Genomic DNA, 24396 nt, shown 5'->3' with positions numbered 1-24396 from the left:
TACTGTACATAAATGTATTTTAATCATTAAAGATTTACAATATATTACACATAAAGTATAAAAGTCAAAAAGTGTCACAATACTTTTCAATATATGTGTACACACTTACAGGCACTTTGTGAATTGCGAAACACTGATTGTTACATATTTTTGTTATAATAGCAATTCTCCCCTTTTTGGCTCTTTTAATAGTGTAGGCAGGTTTTATTTCAGAAACAAATATTTACAAAACACTTATTCTCTTTGGTTTACAAAACACCATAAACTTCTTGCTGAAAGCAATGGCACACAGACACACACACACACACACACACATTTGCACTGATAATGACACATGCACACACGCTTAAATCTTTCATTTCACACATTCTTTCATGAATCGAAAAAGTCCTGAATTGATCTGTATAAATCACGGCTTACAATCTCCTATGAATGAATAGTGTTGAGGCAAAACTTTTTCCTGATTATCTCTGGCTCTCAGTCAGCTATACGAGGAGAATACGAGTGTCTGTCCAGCTCCTCTTGCATGGCAGCGTGACCTTCCTCAGTGTGAGCTATGCATTAGAAATCTGATAAAGTGCATGAAATCTTTGGTTATGAAATGTAAAGCTTTATGAAAAGATCATATTTCCTCGCTCCACCTCACTACCAAATCCAAACATTCAGTTTTCGCAGTTCTTAGAGAAGTGAAAAACGCTGGCACGGAGAGGTGTTGGCCTCTTAATCTCCAAACGCCCTGACGTTTTTCTCTCATTTATCGTCGCTCATGCTCACGGCACAATCTTCCAGTATCTTCTCCTCTGAGCTGCTGCAGGTAGACAGCTTGTCTAGGTCGTCCTCCATTTCGTTGAAGCGCTCGGCCACGCACTGCGCAGTGAGTCGGGCCTCTGGGTCGTGGTCCCAGCACTCGTTGATGGTGGCACACACCGTAGCCACGCCCTGGAGGCCAAAAAAAAAAGCGTTTGTGCAACCGTGCAATATTGCTTCGGAAAATACATCAAAGTTTAGTTCAACTCTAATCCACCACACCTAAACCAGCCCTTCAACTGACTGTTGACAAACTTAACTGTTCCCAAGGGTGCTTTCCATTTTAAGAGGGCGTTCACACTGACAGCGATAGGCACCTCCAGCCAATTGCCAGAGGCTGCTACGGTGTTATTTGAGCTGAACTGCTGAATCCAACCACAGATATCCAGTCCCCACAGGATTTTTTGTGATTTATTCGTCCAAAAATGCTTAAATTTGCAGCGGCTTTTTATTAATTAAAAAAATTGCAGCGGGGTTTACAGAAAATGTTAAAAAAAATCGCCTTGAATTGGCAAATAGGGTTCTTCTATAAAACTACCATCTGTGAAAACATTATTTCTGCATCACTAGGATTAAAAGGCATGCGGCAGATTCATACCGAAGGTCTGGAAACCTTGGCCAGTTTGAGTGACAGGTCAAGCAACCAATAACATATCATTTCATGCCGGTTGTGGAAATGTCTATGCAATGAGTTTAAGCAATGAACCTTGCATGCTTTCGCCTTCAGCGGAACGAGGGAAAGGATACAAGAGGCTATTTTTTAAATAGATGGCAATGGATGATGTTAGCAAATTCTAAGTGTTACAGACCCTTCTATCTCCATTCTATAGTATCTCTCTGCTTTTCATCTTGGAGCAGGTTTTGACAGAATAGAGATGCGAGGATGTCGCATGGCGCGTCTTTCGCCAAATTACGAGGAAAATCTGTGACAATCTCGAAATGTAGCAAATTTACGCAAATTTTGCGCAGTTTGTGCGATTATGCGTTCAATTCTGCGATCGCAAAATCCTGAGGGGGCTGGATATCGATCACATCAGCTTGACTGACTCCCACTGGTCTTCCTTTGTGTATTTGCATAATGCACTTCGCCTAAAATATTACTAAATTGTTTTTAACAGCACATTGCTCACGCATTTCTGTCGTGCTATTATTTAAAGCAATATGTCTGGCTCTTTAAACACAAATGTTAAATGCTCTCATTTTGCTTTGGATAAAATGTGTTGCTAAATGAATAAATGTTTGAAAGCCTTAAAGGAATAGTTCACCCCAAAATGAAAAGTTCTGTCATCATTCTCACCCTCTTGTCATTTTAAACCTGCATGACTTTCTTATGCAAAACACAAAAGAAGATATTTTGAATAATGTCGGTAAACAGAAACGTCGGTCCCCATTCCCTTCTATTGTATGGACTTAAAAACAATGCAAATCAATGGGGACTGACAGTTTTCATTCTTCAAAATAACTTCTTTCGTGTTACGCAGAAGAGAGAAAGCCATATGATGGTGCGTAAATGTTTTGGGTTGAACTTTCCCTCTAAAACCCTTCAAAATAAACCACGTATAGCCTAAAAATGAATGCTTGAAACACCCGTCAACATGCACACTTGGGCCTTCTAGGTTCTGGGCTCTTTTACCTGGTGCTTCATCCAGCTGTTGGGGATCTCCGGCCGTCCCCGGTCACGTAGCACATTGTCCTTCATGCTCTCCACACAGGGGTGCTCTCGGACTTTAGATCCAAACGGAGGTTCATAGTCCTTCACCTCTGTAAAGAAACACATAGGACGATCACATGATCAGACATGTATTACCAAACCAGGAACCTTGTACGACTCCAACCACTTATGAGCGAATGAGAAATCATTATAGGAGAGCATTTGGTGTAACGGCTGAACTGAAGTGAGATTCACTGACTCACTGGAATCAAGCCCTCACTGGAAAAACACAGGAGAGAAATACAGTATAATTCATAGGCTTTGGATATTTGATATGGACGGGAGGCAAAAAAGAATGCGACAACCGGAGAAGATGAAATTTAGAATCGCCGTCGGAAGGCCAACGCTACAGTAATGAAAGCCTGTTTATGAGTCATTTGTTTTGTTCGTGAAAACAAATTGGTGAAATATGGGGCTGATCACTGGACTGTGCCAGAGAACTCCGAAAACCCATCCACAGCATCGTTTTCCAGACCTTGTGAAACAGCTCTGTGCAGCTGCAGACGCCCAATCATATATCTGTCTACAACACACACACACTTGACCAGAGCCAGCTATAGATAAATCACACACGGAGGGAAATCCACATGAAATGCCAAGAGTTTTGGAGTGATGTCATAAAACAGTGGATGGTTTTAACAAAGCGGGCCAACGTGCGTCCCCACAAATGACTGTAGATGAGTATGTTTACATTAAAGCAGCTCGCTCTTGACTGGAGTCTTTTATGAGGTTCTGCCCGGCGCTCCGGCCCACAGGAAGGGGCTTGGGCAGTATGCAGCTCGGGAAGTGGAAGACTGTGATTGGGCCCCCACAGAGAAGCTGACTCCACAAGCGTACACATCCTGTTTTTGACAAGTGGACTTCCCCTGTTTGAGCTCTGAAACAAAATACGCCCGCCCCTGAGGTGCTGTTTATGCTGTCCACAATGCCCCATGCTCGGGTCTAACCTGACGGTGGTAAAGCGGATAAATCTCATTCCCACGTCTCGTGCATAAAGACTCCAGAGCTTGTGGAGTTATGGAGGTGAAATGTCTGGGTAATACACTAATAAACAACGTCTCAGCCGTTGTTTACGTCTCTTCTCCATTTCTCTCTTTGCTCAAGGGGTTCTCTCTCCTGGGCTCCACAAATGCAGTGGCTATGTGAGGAATGCCGTGGTTTTTGGGAACAGATGTCCTGCTGACTGAGGCCTCCCACCCTGGACCCAGGCGGCAAACTACGGTTTCCCCTTTAGATTAAGCATCGGATACCTCCACAATCCAGCGTGTCTGACTCTCTGTCTGGGAAAGTGTAGATGGAGGGGAAAAATGCAGTTAAAAACACAAGGAGCGAAGCAGCCGGTCAGGGCAGACGGAGGTGGGACTGCTGCTTAACACTGTGACCAATTTACAGTCTGAGGCTGAACGGAGAGCAACACAGCGATGTTAACTGAGCGGAGGAATGTTACAGGCTTCTGTTTTCATTGTAAACTCTTGTTTTTCCACGGTCAGTCGACTTTGAAAAATGACTCAAGAAAAACTAAAATACTACAAAAATGACAATCATTTAGAAGTAAATTAATTGTCAAATAACATTTTCATACATGTGACGAGTAAGGCGGGACGAGAGACGTGAGGGAATGACGCGGAGCCCGTGCAACACGCATCTGACACTCATTATCACTCGAGTCACCGGCCCGCGTCATTCCCTCACGGCTCTCGTCCCGCCTTGCTCGTCACAATACACAAAAGAACATAAATCAAAATAGGTTTTAAACCGTTAATATAAGACTATGGCTCCAGATCCACCGAGATGCTTTTACAAGGCTGAAAACGGCAGTTGCAAGTGCTTGAACGGTGTGTTAAGCGGAGGTGCGTTAGTAACTATAATATGCTAAGTAACGTTGAGAAAAAAAACGTTGAGCGCCAGCGTTGAGCCTGCGGAAAAGAACGCCAGCTGTTGCAGTTTTTAGAAACACGGCGTACGCTGGCAGAAATGCTTCGGTGGTGACAGCCCCTTATCGTTCGAAACCGAAACTTAAATTTAGTTGTATTTTTTCAAGAAAAAAAACAGCGTTATTGAAAACGTAATCGATAATATTCGAAAAAAACTTTCGTAACAGATAAAAACAGCAAAATTGTATAAATAAAACCTGCAGTGCATGCTTTTCTAATTGTGTTTTGGAATACATAGTAGTTAACGAAAACACGGACACACAAAGAAAATAAAACTTACAATTATAGGAAAAGTTTAAGCAAACTTAATTGAAAAGACTTGCAAAAATAATCACTTTTTTTATCATTTTAATAATGGTCTAGACAAGTATTAATAAAAATAAAATAAAAAAAACTTACAGTGCAAGATTTAGATATTGCACCTTTGCAAAATAGATTATGAAAATGTAAATAACAAAACAACATAATCAAACTAATACTAATCATTAAAGAAGATTAGCGAAAACTAAACATGATTTGAAAGGACTTATAGAAATTAACACAGCAAGCAAAACGAAAAAAAAAAACATTTACAGATCTACAGACAATTTACAGACAACAACTTGCATCTAACATCTGCGAGGGGCGTGTCAGCAGTGAATCTGAGACCAGTTATAATGGATTAACCACCCTGTATGTGGTCTTGCCACCTGCTAACCAGCTGCTGTCTCTCACTTACCCACTCCATCACCTAGCTGGCAGCATCTCAAGTTTGTTCTCAGCTCTACTTCTCTACTCTAACCGCTCAAAGCCAGGACACGCCAGCAACACACAATGAGCCAGCAAAGACTGACTTCCGCAAAGAGTGACACAGATCCATCATTAAACCTTCTCATTCCTGATAATGAGCAGTCATGTACAAGGTAACCAGACTCAAACCCCAAACTAGGATTTGTGGCTCCACAAGGGCTCTCGTGGGATTTCTATTTTGTTGGTAAACCAATGTATTAAATACCTAACATGTTAAATGTATGAAGCGCAGAAAAAGCTTTGCAGTCTACAACAATTGCCTCAGATTCATTGTTTTCACCTTGTGAGATAAAATCTGCCAGCAGCAGCAAAGGCTCTGAGAAGTCAGACTCAGAGATGCCTCGACACCGCCGCTCTGAGCTCAGCTGGAAGCAGACAGTCTGTCTGGCAGAAAACATCTCCAGCTCTGCAGATAAGCGCTGAGCACTATGATAGTGAGACTCCTGCAACCCCTATGAACCACCGAGGGGGCGTGCCGGGGCATGTGGGTACACAACACCTCGGGCATAGCGACAGCATTAGAAACAAACACACACATGCAAACACAAATACAAACACACTCTTTCTTGCATTACCCAGGGCATTTAAAATAAACCGACATGCCACACCTTCACGAATGCCATTACTTATATGACTTATCGCTTACTGTACAAACAGCAGAATTCAGAGTTGCTTGAAGCTTTAAAGGGGTGGCTCACCCTAAAGTGAATTTTTGTGGTTAACTCACCCTCAAGTCATTCCAAACGTATACGACTCTGTTTTGGCCAAACAACACTGGACTAGAGCTGAAATGATTCCTGGAGTTACTCGAGTAATTCGAATACAAAGAATCATAGAGGTCATTTTTAATGCCTCGAAGATTTGTTTCATTTATTTAAATACAGAACACACGGAGCGCTGAGTTTCCAAAATCTTATTTTGGTCCACAGAAGATGAGTCCTATACAGATTTTGAATAACACAAGGGTGAATAAATGACAGAATGTGAATCATTCTGTAAGAAACGTTAAAGCAATTTTATCACCATTTCTCATGCCCTGTCTCCAGGACTCAGTTCCATTGTCTTATTGTTTGAGATACCGCATGACAAGATTCTTTATTCACACTTTCTATCAGACACATCAATATGCACACGCGCCAGGAATATGCTAACAGCTTTCCTCCCACCTGACCAAAGAAGGCAAAATTCTAAGGATTCGCTCACATTCACACATTCCTATCATTCCCTGAAGTGAACGAGAGCTGTTAGCCGTACCATCTCTGGCGTTGAGGAACGGCTCCTCCAATAACAGGAAACTGCAAAGCGGTCAAAACAGAGCGTGGCCCTCATGAGCTTTCCTTGCAATGTACAGAAACAATAACCCAACAATGTTAGCAAAGCCTATCTTCATCCCTGCTCTCCTTGCGGAAGAATTAAGAGATGAATGGCAAGAATAGCATTGTCCCGAGTTAACCAAGAGTGTATTGATCTGGGAAACAGCCAACACAAAAGGATTTTTCATTGAACGGCAAAACTAGCGTTCCAAGTGCTGTCATTCCTTGGCTGCGATCGTGAGATCTGAGTGCATGATGATTCTTGAACTCACCTCCGATAGCGTTACACCTGGAGGTTATCTCCCACAGTACCAGTGCCATAGAGTAGACATCGGTTTGTTTAAAGGACTCGATGTTCTCAAGGTTGATCCTTGATTCCAGGACTTCTGGGGCCATGTACCGGGCCGTACCCACCTTAAAATGAGATATAAAAGTTTTTAAAAAGCATGGTGGCCAACAATCTACATATTCACCCTTTATTCAAATATTGTATTAAAGATGCATTGAAATGTTGTATGCATGATGCATTGATCAGGGCAATGGGTCTCATTCCCTATTAATTGCGTAGATATTTCGTATATATACGCACATTCGAACATTTCACGAAAACCTTCCGCCTTATTCACAACACGTACGTACACACATGAATTTGTTCAATTGTGTTGAATAAGAAGGTAAGTCATACAGGTTTATGACAAGAGGGTGAATAAACGATGACAGAATTTTAATTTGGGAACGAATCACTTTAATAACAGATAACATTATAGTCAATCAGTTTTTTTTGTGAACTGTTTGTTTTTTTATGCATTTTTTGTATATTAGAGTAAAACTAATTCTCTGATATAATTTTTTGCCTATGTTTTGCCATACATGTCATATGATGATGTCTATTATGAGCGTGTTTGAATACTATGAAAAGCACATATTGTATAAATATGCCCTCTCGCATATCACTTTTGCCCACAGCTTTACATTGTTTATCATACGCCACAACAGACATAATATGGATCTAAATGTTCAGTTTATAAAAGGCTTTCTTAGATCATTCATTCCATATATATTTTGATGGCCTGTGAACAGCTTTCACACCTCTTTATCACATCTCTTTATCTTTGAAGTTAGGTAATAAGATGAGCTGTGTGTGTTTTAAAGAGTACGAAAGGTCACCCAACACAACCCAATAGATTCAGCACAGCCTGCTAAACTCACAGAAACGTTAGTTACCGTCTGGAAGCAACCGAACGTGGACGCACATCAAAAGCTGGAGAGACGACAGCACACAGTCAGGTGACACAGTCAGGTGACTATTTGCGGGTTCATCACTGATTCATTTGGCGCTTTTTGTCTTTGCATTTTTAGCCTGTGAATCATAAATCTGAGCAGACAGCCTGAACAAAGGGCACGCAGACATAAACCTGCACGCGGCGAGATGCTCGAGGGGACTTTCCCTGCATGTTATGACACGATGCCCCCGCCGTTGTTAATCTGCACATTTTACCAAAAGAACACATGAGCGCTTGAGAGTAACAAAGTTGGACTCAAAGGACTTTGCTTGATTAATTCAATTTATTATAAAAACTAAAATACTTCCAATCTTGAAGTTTAACCGACCGAAACCAAAGCAGACTTTTTTCTAAACTAAAGAATTGCGTATGGAGATGTATGTATTAATGTACTGTACGTGTTTTTAACTACGTCGGTCTCACCTGTCCACTGTTGGCCAATTCATCCACAGACAGCGAGTTGTCCAGACGAAGAGCGAGCCCAAAGTCACAAAGACAACATGTGAGGTCGTTCTTCACCAGGACGTTAGAGCTCTTTAGATCTCGATGGACGATGGGCACCTTGGGCCTCCCGCAGGTGGTATGGTCACTGTGCAAGTGAGCCACCCCCCGTGCCATCGAGCACCCGAGCACACGCAGGTCCTCCCAGCTGATGAGGTGGCGCGTGAGGTACTCCTGCAGGTTGCCCCATGGGTGATAGGCGGTGATCAGCCAATACTGCTTCTCCACCTTCCTCTCCTCGCCTGTTAAAAAGTGCAGAATGTTCTCATGCTTCAGGTCGATGTCTGAGAAGATCTCTTTTTCGTTTTTCCAGGATGCGTACTCTTCATACGGGAAGATCTTCACCGCTACCGTCTCGAACTGCTCGGAGGGACTCTGCCTGAGCTTGGCTTTGTAGACTTCCGCGAATCGGCCCTTGCCCACTTGCAGGTCCAACTCAATGGGGAGAGGATCTGTGTTATGATTGAGGTTGTTGGCATGCGTGGAGCTGCTATCCGAACGGTCGTCGTCCATCATGATGGCACAAGCGTCGCTGCAGTCCAGAGGGCTTTTCGGGCCCTTGCGTTTGGACTGCTTTTTGGTCTTCCACTCGTCAAGTTTTCGGCGACGGTAGATGCGATACCAGTAGAAAGAGGCGATGACCAGCACAGCCAGAACCAGCAGAGGCAGTAAACTAACCAGGATCACCAACACCACCTGGTTATTGGTGGGCTCTATTCCTGGAGACAAAGCTGAAGAATGAACATTTTTACGTTTACAGTTGCGCTCAAAAGTTCACACACCCCTTACAGAATCTGGAAAAAGCTGAAATATTTGGAAGAATAAGAGGATTTTCGAAAATGAATGTTTATTTGTAATTTAGTCCTGCCCTGAACAAGATATTTCACTAAAGAAATGTTAACATAAAGTTCACACTAAAGAATAATAACAGAATTTCTCAAAATAGCCCAGGGCAAAAGATTACACACCCCTGATTCTTAATACTGTATGATGTTACCTAAACAATCAATGACAGTTCTTATGTTTAGTCATAGTTGTTTAAGGGTTTAAGAGTCATTAGATTGTCTGTCCATTGACCTTCAAAACAATCACCCAGGTCCTCCACAATCTCTCATGTCCAGCAGTAACAGTGAGATGTTGAGATTCATCTGTTTACATTGAGGACAATCAAGAGACTCATACACAACTATTACAATAGATAGAATCATTCAGTGCTGCTCATGAAGTCAACACCATTCATTTAAAGTCAGGTGGGTGTAAACCTCCGAAAATGGTCAAGATTCTGCAAGGGGTGTGTAAACTTTTGAGCACAACTGTACTTTTTGAGTATTACAAAATTGGTACATATTTTAATATTGTATTTTTTTGAAGACACTTCTTCTAAGAGAGGGAAGGGTGGTGCGGTCGATTGGTTAAAGGAATCGTCCACTTTCTACATACATTTTCATGATAATTTACTCACGGCATGTCATCCAAGATGTTTATGTATTTGTTTCTTTAGTGGAAAAGGGTTTTTGATGAAAACATTGCAGAATTTTTCTCTATATAGTGGAGTTCAATGGACTGCAAACGGTTGAAGGTCAAAATGACAGTTTCAGTGCAGCTTCAAAGGACTGTAAACCAGACCAGACCATGAATAAAGGTCTTATCTAGAGAAACAATTGGTAATAAAAAATAAAAATGTATATGCTTCGTAAACACAAATGCTCGCCTGACTCTGTTCTGCGATTCATTCAAGTATGATTTGGAATCTGTGCAACGCATGTGTGCGCGAGACAGACGTAGAAAGTGAACGCAAACAGTGAATTTAGCATTGTCATTTTGACCTTCAACTGTTTGGAGTCCATTGAAGTCCACTATATGGAGAAAAATCCTGCAATGTTTTCATCAAAAACCTTCATTTCTTTACGACTAAAGAAACAAATACATAAACATCTCTGATGACATGGGGTGAGTAAATGTTCATGAAAATGTATGTTGAAAGTGAACGATTCCTTTAAGGTTCAGGGCTTGTAACTGAAAAATGAGCGGCTCAATCCACACAATCGGGAAGCCATGAGCCATCAGCATGCATCCCTGCTAAATAGCACCTGCCAAACTGCAACTTACAAAATTCAGAGACATCTTCAATATCATTATCAATACCATAGCTGCCTATCCTACAGTACACAATACAAATGTGTAGACATTTCATCATTTTCATGTTCCTTAACAGTGCCCTTCCAGGGAAAGTTACCCAGCTGCTGTGCTTGCCAACCTCGGGACTGGCTTGGAAACCATAGTAAAGCAGCTTCAATCCAAGACGAGTAAGACCTGCCAGCTACGTGGGCAGAGAGTGGAGTCAGTGTGTAGCCTGTCTGCATTCTTCATCACACAGACATGCCTCATCCAGACAGACGTATAAAGAACAGAAATGGATACACAAGCACAGGCACTTGGAAACACAGCCAAACTTTGGTGAAGGGAGCGACCAGTAAACACATGCAAAAAAGCATAGAGTAGCCTAGTTGTTGGGAACGCTCAACTGTTCTCGCAGACATGGGACAGGAACGTCTACGTGAGCCAAACAACAAAATATAAACATGCACGAAATCACCAGCCAGATAAACCAGGACGCCAGCCGCAGTCGCAGACCATGACATTATCAACCAATGGCCAACACTATACCACTTGCTCTGTGGCCAGGTCTTCGGAAAAAGTGGATTAAGCCCTGTGTGAATTTAAAGGTCCAGTGTATGAAATTTAGAAGATTGTGCATTTTACGAAACATGCTCTGTACAGTAGTGCACACGCTCACTCAATGGATCCAGAGAAGAACTGACAAGATGACCTCCAGTTAAGTGGCCTGACATCTACACACACCAGACAGAGAAACCAAGTGTTTGTAGTAAAGATTAAACTGAGAGCGTATACATCTATAGATGCCTGCGTGTGCAAAACCCTGCTAACCTGACACATAGCATTAGCCTTCTCACTGTTGCCTCTCTCTTTAGACTAATGCACTTGTGACTGCTAAAGACAAATAGATAACAAACAGTTTCTTTAATGTTTAGTTTCTGGCTGATAGTCAACTGCTAGTTGTATAACTAATAAAGTTAGCGACCCTATGCGTTCAAAAGTTAACACTATGTGAAAAATAACATTGTTCCCCAGTTTATGAATTAGGCATACGTGAGATATTTTTAGACACAAATCATAATCCACACCAACAAAAGACAGTCGTTTTTTAAACTTTAGGTTACTGTTATGAAGTAAAACGCGAGCATGTTTAATGATGGTTTCTGTTCAGTGCACTTGTCTTATTGCGTTTAACTACAGCTGTCGTCAAGTATTTCTCAATTGCAGGGGAATGTGTTAAAATTAGTGGTGGGCCGTTAACGGCGTTAACGCAGTGAGACTCTTATCGCGCGATAAAAAAAATGTCGCCGTTAATCTATTCTCAAAGTTGGGTTGGGAGCTGGGTCTATACTACGCAAGCTATGATGACTTTCACCTTGATATTTTAGCGCGGATGTATACCAGCTTAACTGCACTGTACGGGGCGAGAACAAGATTTTTCAACTCGCGTGATTCGCGGAAGCAGAAGCCGCCTCATCATCTCATAACCAGGGCTTCATTCGCGCAATTCAAGCAGCAAGTAGGTCGATTGGCTCTTTGCATTAACATATAAATCACTCGCGCTTGACACGCCATTCGCGTTTGGTCTGAACACAACATAACGTTACTGTGAAATTACCGCATCAAACGTGACGTGCTAACATGGATGCAGCTATGAAGCCGCCGGGTTTGCTTCAGGGAATATTCATTTTTAAGAAGCTTCCCAATAGAAACATCGACAAGACTAAGGTTGTTTGCACCTTGTGCAATGCGGAATTGGTTTAAAAAAACACTTTCTCTCAACAGGTAGTGGTCTAGCTTTAGTTGAAACCCGTAACTTTGTATTGAGATCTAATGTATTATGGCTCCTGTATGACATATCGCTTGTTGCTCCCTCACTCTTTGTAAGTCGCTTTGGATAAAAGAGTCTGCTAAATGACTAAATGTAAATGTACTGTAGGAGCTTTTCCACTCTCAAGTACCACCTAAACGCAAATCATCCCTTGGCTAATGCGGAAGTAAACACAAGTTCATCTTATTGAACATAATTTAATTTTCATCACCAATTATCATAGTAGAACAGCTTTCTCAAGCAGTTTGGGATGCATTTTGGAAACAGGAGATGAGCCCCTGGTCTAATGCGCCACCTGGCTTGAGAAACCCGTTCTCAAAGACTTACTTTTAGTCATTGTTTGGGTAGCACACATATTCTGAATGCCTTCGGCAGAATTCAAATGAGCCATTTTAATCTAGATTAATCTAGATTAATCTTGGAATTAATCTAGATTAAAAAAATTAATCTATGCCCACCACTAGTTAAAATATCAAATGGAGACTGTATTCTGTCGATTGTGGCACTAAACAACACAACAAGATGATATTTTGAACTCCTTATGTAGCCGAATCTGTGCTGGCTTGTATTGGCCGCCTCCAGTCTTCACCTTTGTTTTGACTCCAGCTAGTGCCGTGACACAAGCGTGACGTCAGCGAGAAAGGGGTCTATATATCCTCAAAAAAAATGACACCGAGCACCCCAAAAAGATTCTCAAATAGGGGTTTAGGGGATAAATCAATGGACAGATTTTTCATTAGTAGAAATGCTAAAGCGATTACTAGTGTTCATAGGGAAGGTTGATGGATTTGAACAAATCCCATAGCTTGAGATAATAACTTTGATGCGTAACTTTGTATTACAGACGTCAATGACCTCTATGTGGCTCTTAGTTTCCCATGCAATCAGACTTGAAACATTTTATCCTCAAAATTCCATACCATGATGTAAAAGATTGGCCGGATCTTGCTTTGTTTCTTGATCATTTTGATTCCTTTAATGCAATTGCGAAACACGCTAGACAGAACACTCTGTCCACCCTCTTGTGTACAAATTGTCAGCTGGAAACCAGCTTCAGTCTGCTTTAATTGTCTGGCTGAACATGTTGTGTGTTTCCATTTCAAAATGTCAGAATTTAAATAGGCGATTCCCAGATGTACAAGTTTTCTCCTTTCAGATCCACAGCCTGGTGTGGGTTTAAAGCGCACTAGAAACCTGCCAGATTGAGATCCGTAGCATGCGAAAGACGGGCACGTTACTGTTTGTTTGTTATGGCTACGACTTTGTTTTATTGCATGGCTCACGCCGCAAACAAGTCTATGTTTTCTCCTCACTAACACCGTCTCTCCTTCATTTTCTCGGCGTGACTCAGACTCTGTAAGTATCTTCTCTATAACCAGAGGCGCAGATTCTTCAGTATGTGAATGTGGGTGTGTTCATGACTGGTATACAGTCTGCTCATCACTTTACACGGACGGCGAGGTGGTTTGAAAGGATGAAGGATCTTGCAAATTTTGCATTTGTATGAAGTTCTACTCCCAAGAAGCCATCCAATAGATGTTGTTCATTCCACAAGTCGTGTGATAATATTAAGGACAAGTTGATCTTACGAAACTTCTTCAGGGAACCAAGAGATGTTTTAAAGTTATTGTTCTTACTCACAAGAGCTATGTAAAGTTATGAGCAGAACTTCACGTGCACACCCTGATGAAAATAAACACATCCAAACACACAGAAACTCGTGGTTCCTTCCGCTGTGTTCTTCTTTCCATCAAAATAACAGATGATTAAATATCATCTGATCAGAAGCGTGCTGTCAGGCTGTAAATATTCCAACAAATCGCAGACACATGCTTTCACAAATTTTTCCCATCATACACAAGATCAGAGAACGGGTATTTTGGCATCTATCACTTTGTGTTTGTATTACATCAGGATGAAGACACTGAGTGGTGCATCAGTGTAAATGTCACCTCTCTTAACATGCGCAGCACGTGTATAAAACATTAAGATTCTCACACATTGCAAACCACAGCAGCAAAAATGTAAACGGTCACTAACTGTAAACAGGAAATCAGTCAAAATGAAACTTCAGCATCATCCAATAACAACTTGCCACGTGTGAAAATCATTCTGACGGTGTATGAACATGATAAAAATCGAGCAAAGCTTCCAAGACCTCTAAATCAAGAAAACTCTGAGATTCCATATTCATGTTCCTTAATATCAACCAATCAAGTTTACCAGTTGAAAAACAGAAAACCATGTGTGCAAACCACAATGGAAAGTGCAACAGCTTCTACTGACTAGCTTTACGAGTTACTTATAGGAAACAAATGTAGTTTGCGTGAAAACTCAATAGAGAGCATCTCAGGAAAGAAGCAGACATGTCTACTCCAATCTGCGTAAACAATCCATATCATCACAATTAAAATATATTTTAACAAACTGTGTGCGCTCGTATGAGTGACTGTTTACTGGAGCTTTCTTCTAGAATGATTTTTGGAAGAACTGTTTTTTTCTGCATTATTACCACAATTCTTAAAATAAACGTCTGTCTGGAGCTTTGTCTACACCAGGGGTTTCTAAACTTTATGATGCCAAGGACCCCCAAATATGATTAACCTTTCATGTGCGGGACCACTTTTCTAAAATATATATCTATATTTTTTCAGTGTAGAAAAGTTTAAAAATGTGTTGGATAAATAGTAAATAGAAGATTATAAAGATAACACATTGTTTCTATACCTAAATATTCGGCAAAAACTTCAATTTGAGTCCGAAAAAATAAACTGTAGTGAGAATGGATTCACTAGAAAAACTATACAAAATAATATCAAAAAAATATCCATAGTGGACTTTTATCATTTTTTTCCTAAAAAATTTCTGGGGGACCCCTTGCATCCTTCTGGTTCCCCCATGGGGGTCCCCGGACCCCAGTTTGAAACTACTGGTCTACATGACATTCAGATACCGGAAAAGGAAAAAAACATTAGGGAGGCAGTTCACTGAATAACCTCATGAATCTAGAACCTGAGCTGAAGCCAATTACTTAAAGGTGTCACGGTATGGCAGAAGAACCCAAGCGCAGGCAGCGAAGCAAAAACACGAAACATTAATAAATACCAACAAAAGACCAACAACGGGGAAAACTATAACAAAATGCTGCGCAAATCTATCAGCGTATGAGATTTAAGTACAGCGACAGCAGTTCAAGTGCAAATTACTCAGTACACATATGAATCGCTCTCGCGGTACTTTAATGCAATATGCCAAACAATATGCGCAGCCCCGCATTTATTTAAGCCTGTTCCTGAAGTCATGTATTAGCCTCTTCAGGTGTTTTATCAGAGCTGGGACCAAACTGGATGGAAAGTGGATCTCGCGGGCAAGAGTTGAGAACCACTGAACTAGAACATTAAGAGCAGAACTCGGATTGTTTGTTTCAGCAAAACATGTGTATAGAATGACTATGGTTAAAGTTCTGCCATGCAATGTAGGAGTTCACACTGCAGCTGCCATAATAAAACCATAATTAATAACCGTGACTCAAGTCGAATACATAACAAGAAGCTTATCACTGTAAACGTGCAGGCTCTCAGCAAAAGTTCATGTCATTTAAATGTTACGGTCCGGGAAAACAATGCCTGGCATTTCTTGAGAAATATGCCATGGAGGCATTCCAGTAAGTAAACATGGACTTCCTGCGATATTTCCTCACTCAGGCAGTCCATGAGGCCTCCCACCACTGGATGAAATTACAGCATCTGTTGACTGCTTCGACATACCCAACTCAACATACATCCACAACTGCTCTCGCGACATCTATCCGTGTTGTAGCCATACATGTAAATATACACACACGGTTTTAAATATTGGTAGAGTTTGTCTTCATCACCCCACAACAAATCCGTTCACACATACATGGCTCTGGAATATTGTTTCATCTTAATAAAAGCGTTGGCGAATAACCTCTTAAATATTTAAAATACTCTTCCTGTAATAAAACGAACATGTGGGTTTTTAAACCAGAGCTCATCTTACCAAACATGCTTAACTCTCCAAATAGTGGTAAATACGGTTATTTTAAAGCGTGTCTAGTGCACACAGCTGTTTTGCCATGTGGTTATGATGTCTGTGCTTCAAGTTACACAGACAGGAAACCACATGTCTGAAATCCACAGCCGTCCATACAGCCAAAGCCAATAGAAAGTCTGCCTTACACAGGGCAGCCCGAACGGCAACAACGCAGCTGCTTTCAACCGTCATGACAGCAAGTTGAACGTGTTTTGAACATACCAATGTGTGCCATTGGCTCTACGAGCCAGTGCTAAATAGTTAGCATTGTATGCTAACGCATTTTTCCAGACTGACCGTTCAAGCATGCGCGGTAGCTATACAGGAGGGATTCGACAGGGTGTGAGCTCACATAATTAATTGAAAAAAGTTTTTTTACCCGGCGTTTTACAAAACTAAAGTATATGTTAATACATTGGAAAATATATAGCAGTATATTAAATAATATATTTATATATATATCGGAACTAAACACTTTTTCATGAAGCCGAAACATTCAATATATTGTCATATTAACAACATATTATTCTATGCTTTCAAATATATATTAATGGTTTCATACATTGACTTTCAATGTATTGAAATATTATGATTTGCATCGTACAGGGCAGTGCGCTTGCTTTAAAGGGGAACCCGCCGATAAACGAAAATTCTGCCATGAAATACAATCAAGTCTTTGGACAAGCCTAGGACATCAGTTAATCTTCGCAACGCAAATTAACATTATTCTATTTTCTCTATATCTATTTCTTCTATTAAGAAGAAATTGAAAATTAAGTTTGAGAGCTTTCTGACTCCCGGCCATAGACAGCAACGCAACTAACTTTCAAAGCGCAGAATACCATTTGGGTTGCTGTCTATGGGATGCCCTAGACATGTTGAATGACTTGAGGGTGAGTAATTTGTGGCCGATTTTCATTTTCGGCAGGATTTCCCTTTAACACTTAATATGCCTTTTAAGACAGAATAGAGAAATCATTATTCATATGACTCGATATCAATAGCTCAAGGGAGAACCTCATCACCACAGAGAGGTGAGATGTAGGCTATGTCACGTGAAAAGCTTCGTGGGGGCTTAGAAAGCTGTTCTGGTTTCGCTAACCAATTAGCATCCCTGCTATTAGAGGCCACTTGGGGAAAACAGAATGCAAGCATACCTATAAAACGCATACACCTATGACCAGCGTTCTCACATGCACATAATGTAGAAACTCCTGTTGCATGTGCCAATAAATAGGAATTTGCAACCTTTTTTCACACTTTGCTTTCAGCTTAACAGTACAATAAGAGCGTTGTACTGTTAAGATTAAGGGCTTCAGCTACCAACCCAAAGTGACCACACCACCCGTTTTACCAAACAGATAAACCGGAAGTAAATACAGGACTTGAAAGATAAAGAGAAATTCAGGTAAACTAACGTGTGGTGAATAGCAGATCGTTATTGCACTCTTCCTCATTGCAGGAGCAGATGTGAATTGGGCCGGTGTTCGATATTCGCGCTTTCATCTCACACTTTGTGTTGTTGTAGTCGTCCAACATGATGCCATAGATAGGTTTAGAGGGGCAGTGACACATTGTCTCGATAGTGTTGCTGCTATCGTTTGTCCTCCTGGAATTAAGACACACACAAACACACAGATGACAAGAGATGACAAACACAGTTCTACATTTCAGACACAGCTTCTATCCCACCGGTCTTCATAGTATGTTGGATACATCTGCGAGCAAGATGCATGCTTCATTTGTGATGACTGTCGTACGAGTTGTTTTACACTCGTGTACAGCAGATGTTTGATTTGATAAGATGTCGAAGCCCGCGCTGGAGTAGTGACGTACCAGATAGCCACGCAGATCTCATCTGGCTTTTCACAGATGGACGTGAGGTTGCAGCTGCTTCCACAAGCGTCCGTACCATTGCAGGTGGATGGCTTTGTGTCACAGAACATACACAACTGATTGAGATGAAACGAATTCTGTAAAGGATCCATCCCACCTAAAACAAAACAAACAAACAGAAAGAACACCCATTAAAAGGTTAAATAAATCTGAATTCTGTGTTCGATGAAGAGTTTAATGATGATTCACTATCAAAATAATAAACACCAGGCCCGGTACTAGGCTGATATATAATCAATACATATAATCAAAGTTCCTTGCACGCATAATTTTGTTTATTTGTTATTGAACTGACAGATTATTTAATAGAGAATTACAAGCCACAGGCCCTATACAACGTACAAGCAGTATACACAATATATAGATATTCTTATTTATACATGTCAAAGAGTCAAGCTTAAAAACATTTGACATTTCAAATGAAAGTAACAACCAATGTTATATTTTTATTGGTTTAACAATGGAAAATATAAATATTTCCTAAATACTCCACTTGGGTACCTATTAAGGAATAACTGTCCTAAAGGACCGAGATGAAACTCCGGTATATATATAAACAATACAGATCTGTTCAATCATTATCTCTCCTGTCTGAACGTGCATTGGTCTCAAGCGCCCATCAGTTTCCTGAGACTCTGACCTAAATGTGCTGATGTGATCAAACACGGCGGCTAAGAGAGACCAAACAGCTCATCAACCCATAGAGTTCATTATCTGTGATGGTAAACTACGCTTATGCAACTGCTCAATCTGTTTCCACAAAAAGTTTCAGAACGCACACATTTGTTAACGTTCTAGTGTTATATGATGGTTTCTAAGGCTTTGTGTGGTTTCTCAGTGCATGCCTATGTATTGCATGTATGTATATGCGATTGACTGTTTTTAGCCAATCCACATGAAGTCGTAAACTGCATTACGTCATGTGTTAGTTTAGCTGGTCTTTAACGTACCACACACGCATACACCTTCTATAGTAACCCGTTCCTGTGATAATGTGTGCCACACTGGCTCTCTGGGGCCGAATAGGAAATCAGTCATTCCAACACACTGCGTGACATTAGATCTACCAGAGTGAAAATTATTTTGAACAAACAGCAAACTAAAACATAGTCAGAAACAAATGTATTATAAAATGCAATGTTAATCGCTTTGGATAAAAGCGCCTGCCAAATGCATAAATGTAAAACTAAATTAGTTAAAAATGAACGCTTGTACTATGAGCATTCAGAGCTCGATCACTTCCACTGTCTGTTTATTTGTGGACTTTGGTAACCACTATGAACCATATTTTCTGCTGAAAAAACTCAAGGGCAGCCATGGTTTTAGAGCCACTCGTACTCGAGTGTCATTCTGAAGCAGTGTTGGGCAAGTTACTATGGAAAAGTAATTCATTACTAGTTACTTATTGCATAATCAATAATGTAATTAGATTACTGTTCAAATGACTGTCTCCAAAAAGTATTTCATTACTTATTACTGACTACTTTCTATATCCTACATCAACCTTGATGACGTAAGTGTTTCAAGGATATACATGAAACGGCTCTTTTAATTCATTCAAATAAATAATTTAAAACTGAATTAACTGAACAAAGTATCACAAATGTGAGAATTATACATTAAAGCGTGGATTTTAGAGTTAGACTTTGAATTTTGATGTCAATTCCAAAGTATTTAGTTTAATAACATCCCGAGTAACTGTAATTAAATTAGAGAAAGAAATAAAGTATTCCCTTACTTTACTGTTTCATTTAAAAGTAATCAAATTACAGTAACTAATTCCTTAGTAACTAGTTACTACCAACACTGCTCTGAAGGAACAGAACAATTTAATTATGGCTGACACAAAAACATACACATCATCACTAACAACTACAGAAGAAGTATATTTCATAAAGCTGACAGTCAATGGCAAAACACCAAAAACTGGCATTTGTTTGTAAAAATGAGTGTTGTTGAAAATACCAAGATAAATGACTTGACATCTATGAGCAGATCCTAAGTAGACCATGACCAACCGGCATAACCTTGACCTCTTGGTTATTGAAAATCACGATAATTTAATTTTATTACTAATTGTCTTTAGAAACATTATTAAAAAACAAAATTATAGCGATTGATAAAAGTAGACCAAATAAAATAGAATAAGGAATAACTACATACATTTTTATTAATAAAAAAATTACATTAAAATAGATTAGATCAACAATGTTATGCATGCAATGACAAAACCGACTGAAAACTCCTAGACATGTTCAACATTTTGGTAAACTCAATTCATCACATCTGACTAAACGCACCACTGTTTACATTTATGCATTTGGCAGATGCTTTTATCCAAAGCGACAAAAGAAACAAGTCTATCCTAGCTAAATTGAATGCATCACAAGAACTGTTTTACCTCAAATATTTGTTTTTCATGATTTCTGGATGCCAAAGTGATGACGAACAGCACAAACCTACAGAGCTAATGGTAGACATTGCTATCTGCATCAATGCCTATTTACACCTGGCCACTACATGCGTTTTCTCTGATCGGATAGCAATCTGATTCACTATAACCGATGCATTTACACTTGGCCATATGATTCGTCTCGGCTAGAGATCGACCGATATATCGTTTCCCAGATATTAAAGCATTGTCCCATCATAGCGTATCTTTTTTCTAATATCCGATTCACCGATAAGTGCAAAAAAAGGCAGGAAGCTCTGCGGATTCGCTTGTGCACATGATGGACAGGGTCTCGGAAAGTCAAGTATGCCCGGGCCTTTAAATGGAAACATGTCTCCAGAATCATTTCTGATATAGTGAGGACAGTAAAGCAACACGACAGACACTATGGAGACACTATGGCGTGACCTCTGACCTCTACTTTCCAATTACAGAGCTCTCTCCAATTCTTTCTCTGGAAAGGATGGATCAGGTGACCCTGCCAAGGAAGGAAACACAGATAGGGCGGATGTGTGGCTTTCCTTCCATAGCTTAAATAACCAGGACACATCTACTACAACACATTTACTGAAAAGATATGTGCCTAAAGCAGAGCACAAATATTAAACATCACCATGTATAAAAATGGTCATTGATCGATATTACGGGTTAATATGTCAGGAGGCATGATTGGAAATAAAAAAAAGTCTGTATTTACAAACACAAGGCCCAGTGTCCTTTTTGGATAACTGGGCTCTGTCTTTTGAGAGAACAGATAAGCAGAGCTGTGCCTTTTCTGGTTCATTGAAGCAAGCCAAGAGGGGACTGCATCGTCCACGAGGATAGAAAGACTAATATGGTCAAATCAGATACAGACGTTTTGAGATTATGCGACCCCTCCTCATCTCAAGAAGGCTATTTTTGAGTTTTCGACGCAGGGGCCCAAGGAGGCTTTGGTAAACATGAGTGCAGATTCACAACCTCCCTCCACTAGTCGACCTTCTTCGGCCCACAAAGAAGCTTTTCACACCTAAGCACTGCACTCTCCGTATCTACAGTCGGGCTTGACTGGACAACTTTATATACCGAAAAACCATTACCTCAGACATGGCCTTTGAACTGTGTAGTCGCTTAATCACTATGCACTGCAACAGGTCACCTTACTGAGCTTTAGTATATTGTATACAGCCAAAATTATGACATTATACACGTGGAGGACCAGAGTAGAAATCACTTATAGCAGTTTAATGCTTTAAAGTATTTTATCTGGTTTAAACAAGCCTTTGGTAAACATGAAAACATGATGTCTTTTAAGGCACTGTGCTTTGCGATAAGCAGTGTACATGCCTAGATAAGGAGAACGGACATCAGGGATTCTTCCAGACCTCAGAGAAAGATATAATGAAACTTTTTTTTGATACCATTGACTACCATAGTAGGAAAATCACAATGGTAGTCAAAAGTGCCCCAGAACTAGGCAGGGTGATGTGTATCGCATACATTCTTCAAAATATCTTTTGTGAAATTTCAACAGATTTGGAAACAAATTTTGGGGTAAACTGTCCCTTAAGTTTGGTTTGCAACTAAAACTATAGAAATTCAGAGAAGACCATTCGAAAAGCATTCATAGCATAACTTTCACTTTTAAATTGGAAAAACCAAGAGTATGTGTGCGGTGTGAAAAAGGACAGTTTTCATTACCAAGCACGTGTGGGATGTCATCGCTAAAAATGACTTATGTGGGCAGATGAAAATAACAAAGTAACACTGAGTAAAAACCGAAAGGCAAGGGCCATACATGCATACTGTTATTTGTAATGCTTAAGCCGGACAACACTCCTGCACATGGGCCAAACATTGCAAACACAGCGCTAGTGTGTTGCAGCAGTGGAGTGCAAAGCAACATGCAGCCAAGCAAGGCTGGAAACAGGAAGTGGCAAAGATGTAACCTGACATCTGGAAAATATGATTTCTGTAAGAAATCTCTCAAAAAGTTACTTCTGCAGGGTCTGTGTGACAAACGTATCCTTCTATAGAGCGCAGGATAATCACAGGCGTGAGGCTGGGAGGAGTTCAGTGAGTGTAATTAGTGTCTAAAGTAACCTGTAATCACACAGGCTGAAATGAATGACAAGACACAGAGAGATAAACAATTTACACCGGGGGATAGATGATGCTGGGTCGCTTAAAAAGATGGAGAAACGTCCTATTGTACCGTACACTATCAAACACTTACACGTTATGCGACGAATGTTTTTTGGCAGTGTGTAAATAAGGGTGTTCACTTGTGCACACAGCGAATAACTGATACAGTACATCAAGGGTAAAATGCACATGAAATGTTACTTGCAATACAATGTAAAATTTCAGTGTTCAGAGATGAAAAGAATGTGATAAAAAATCAAGTTCATGTTCATAACTAGTAACAATAGTATTTAAAAACGCACAGTAATGATAGAAAACATAGTTAAGCCATCATCCCCGAAGGTAAACTTTGGTCAGTTTCTACTATTAAACCAAATTTCATCCTCCTAATGGTTTACCACAATAATTTTTGGGACATGGTACCCATTCCTTACGAAAATTTACCACACTTTTACTACGGTTAAAACCCAAAAAACATGTTTAGGTAGTATAACAATGGTTATCGCAAAATAAGCACAGTTTTGAAAAACATTTGTTTTTTTTTAAATCCTAGATTTGTCCCAAGTAATCAATGCACCAAAAACATGGTTAAGTTTCATAAAGGATCGCAGTGGGTATATGTTTTAATACCATAGTGTACCATTATTGTAAGCCACAATATAGTTTATAAACTATAGGAAGAACCTATGAAAATAAACAACAGCTATTAATGTAAAAGTGGGTCGGCAGGATGATACTTAGCAGTCGCCATCGTTTTATATCAAAGTTAAAAAGTTTTTTAAAGTTAAAATCTGGTAACTATAATAAAACCATTGCTAACTGCAACTGTAAATAGAGTTAAATGGTTTAACTACATCAATAAAAACAAACGCGGCAAACTTCTTGTTTGTTTGTTTTCCATACAACGCCGCTTCACAACACGATGTAAGCAGCGTCAGTCACACACCGACGTAATACAACAAAATAACGGTTTGATAGCCCTGCATGACTCACTCAACAACACAAACGTGCAAAGTCGATACAACACAATTAATACAAACTCGAAACACTTGAGCGTTATAACTCGTATTGTATTATTAGCCTATAAGTTAAGCCGCTTTTTGTGCCGCTCTTACATAACTACTGACTAAACAACGTTCGCGTTAAAAAGCGATCACCTGTTGCAAAAGTTTAAAATCAAGCAACACACCCAACATTATGAACCCTGATTACACATGTGTGTCCTCCTGTGTGAAGACATGCACATACCTGCACACGCGAGGAGCGTAAGAACGTCAAACTCACCGACTCCGCCGCGAACCATAAGAACCGTAGAGATGACAAATGTTCCCCAACAAAGCGAAGAAAGGCGATGTAGATCCATCACAGACGCGATCCGAGCCGTCGCATTAATACGAATATGATCCCGCTGCTGGTGTTTGATCAGATCCGGACTGATCTCATGCCGTTGAAGTGAACAGTCACACAGTCAGTCAGTCAGTGGGGTTGAGTCACTACATTTTGCTCTAGTGAAACAGGAAATCTTGCAGAAAGGGCAGGACTTTCCTCCTCCAGGACACACTTTTACTCCAGCCTGTAATT

General features: G+C 40.2%; 1 protein-coding gene across 3 annotated transcripts; it reads right to left on the bottom strand.

Annotated features, from left to right (window-relative positions):
- tgfbr2b (transforming growth factor beta receptor 2b) lies at positions 1-24396 on the bottom strand. Of its 3 annotated transcripts, none has more exons than XM_056762103.1 (7): positions 24064-24396; positions 18180-18336; positions 17762-17952; positions 8261-9057; positions 6827-6968; positions 2441-2568; positions 1-939 (listed from the first exon to the last, which is right to left on the bottom strand). In XM_056762103.1, the coding sequence occupies exons 1-7, from the start codon at positions 24176-24178 to the stop codon at positions 751-753; spliced, it is 1719 nt and encodes a 572-aa protein (XP_056618081.1). In that variant the 5' UTR covers positions 24179-24396; the 3' UTR covers positions 1-750. The 3 variants fall into 3 exon arrangements, with proteins under 3 accessions (XP_056618081.1, XP_056618080.1, XP_056618082.1); XM_056762102.1 differs by having other exon boundaries at positions 8261-9069; positions 24064-24395; XM_056762104.1 differs by having other exon boundaries at positions 8261-9069; positions 24100-24393.

Source organism: Triplophysa dalaica, chromosome 12 (assembly GCF_015846415.1).
Source record: "Triplophysa dalaica isolate WHDGS20190420 chromosome 12, ASM1584641v1, whole genome shotgun sequence".
Taxonomy (NCBI): domain Eukaryota; kingdom Metazoa; phylum Chordata; class Actinopteri; order Cypriniformes; family Nemacheilidae; genus Triplophysa; species Triplophysa dalaica.
This window is presented reverse-complemented; position numbering and strand designations above follow the sequence as displayed.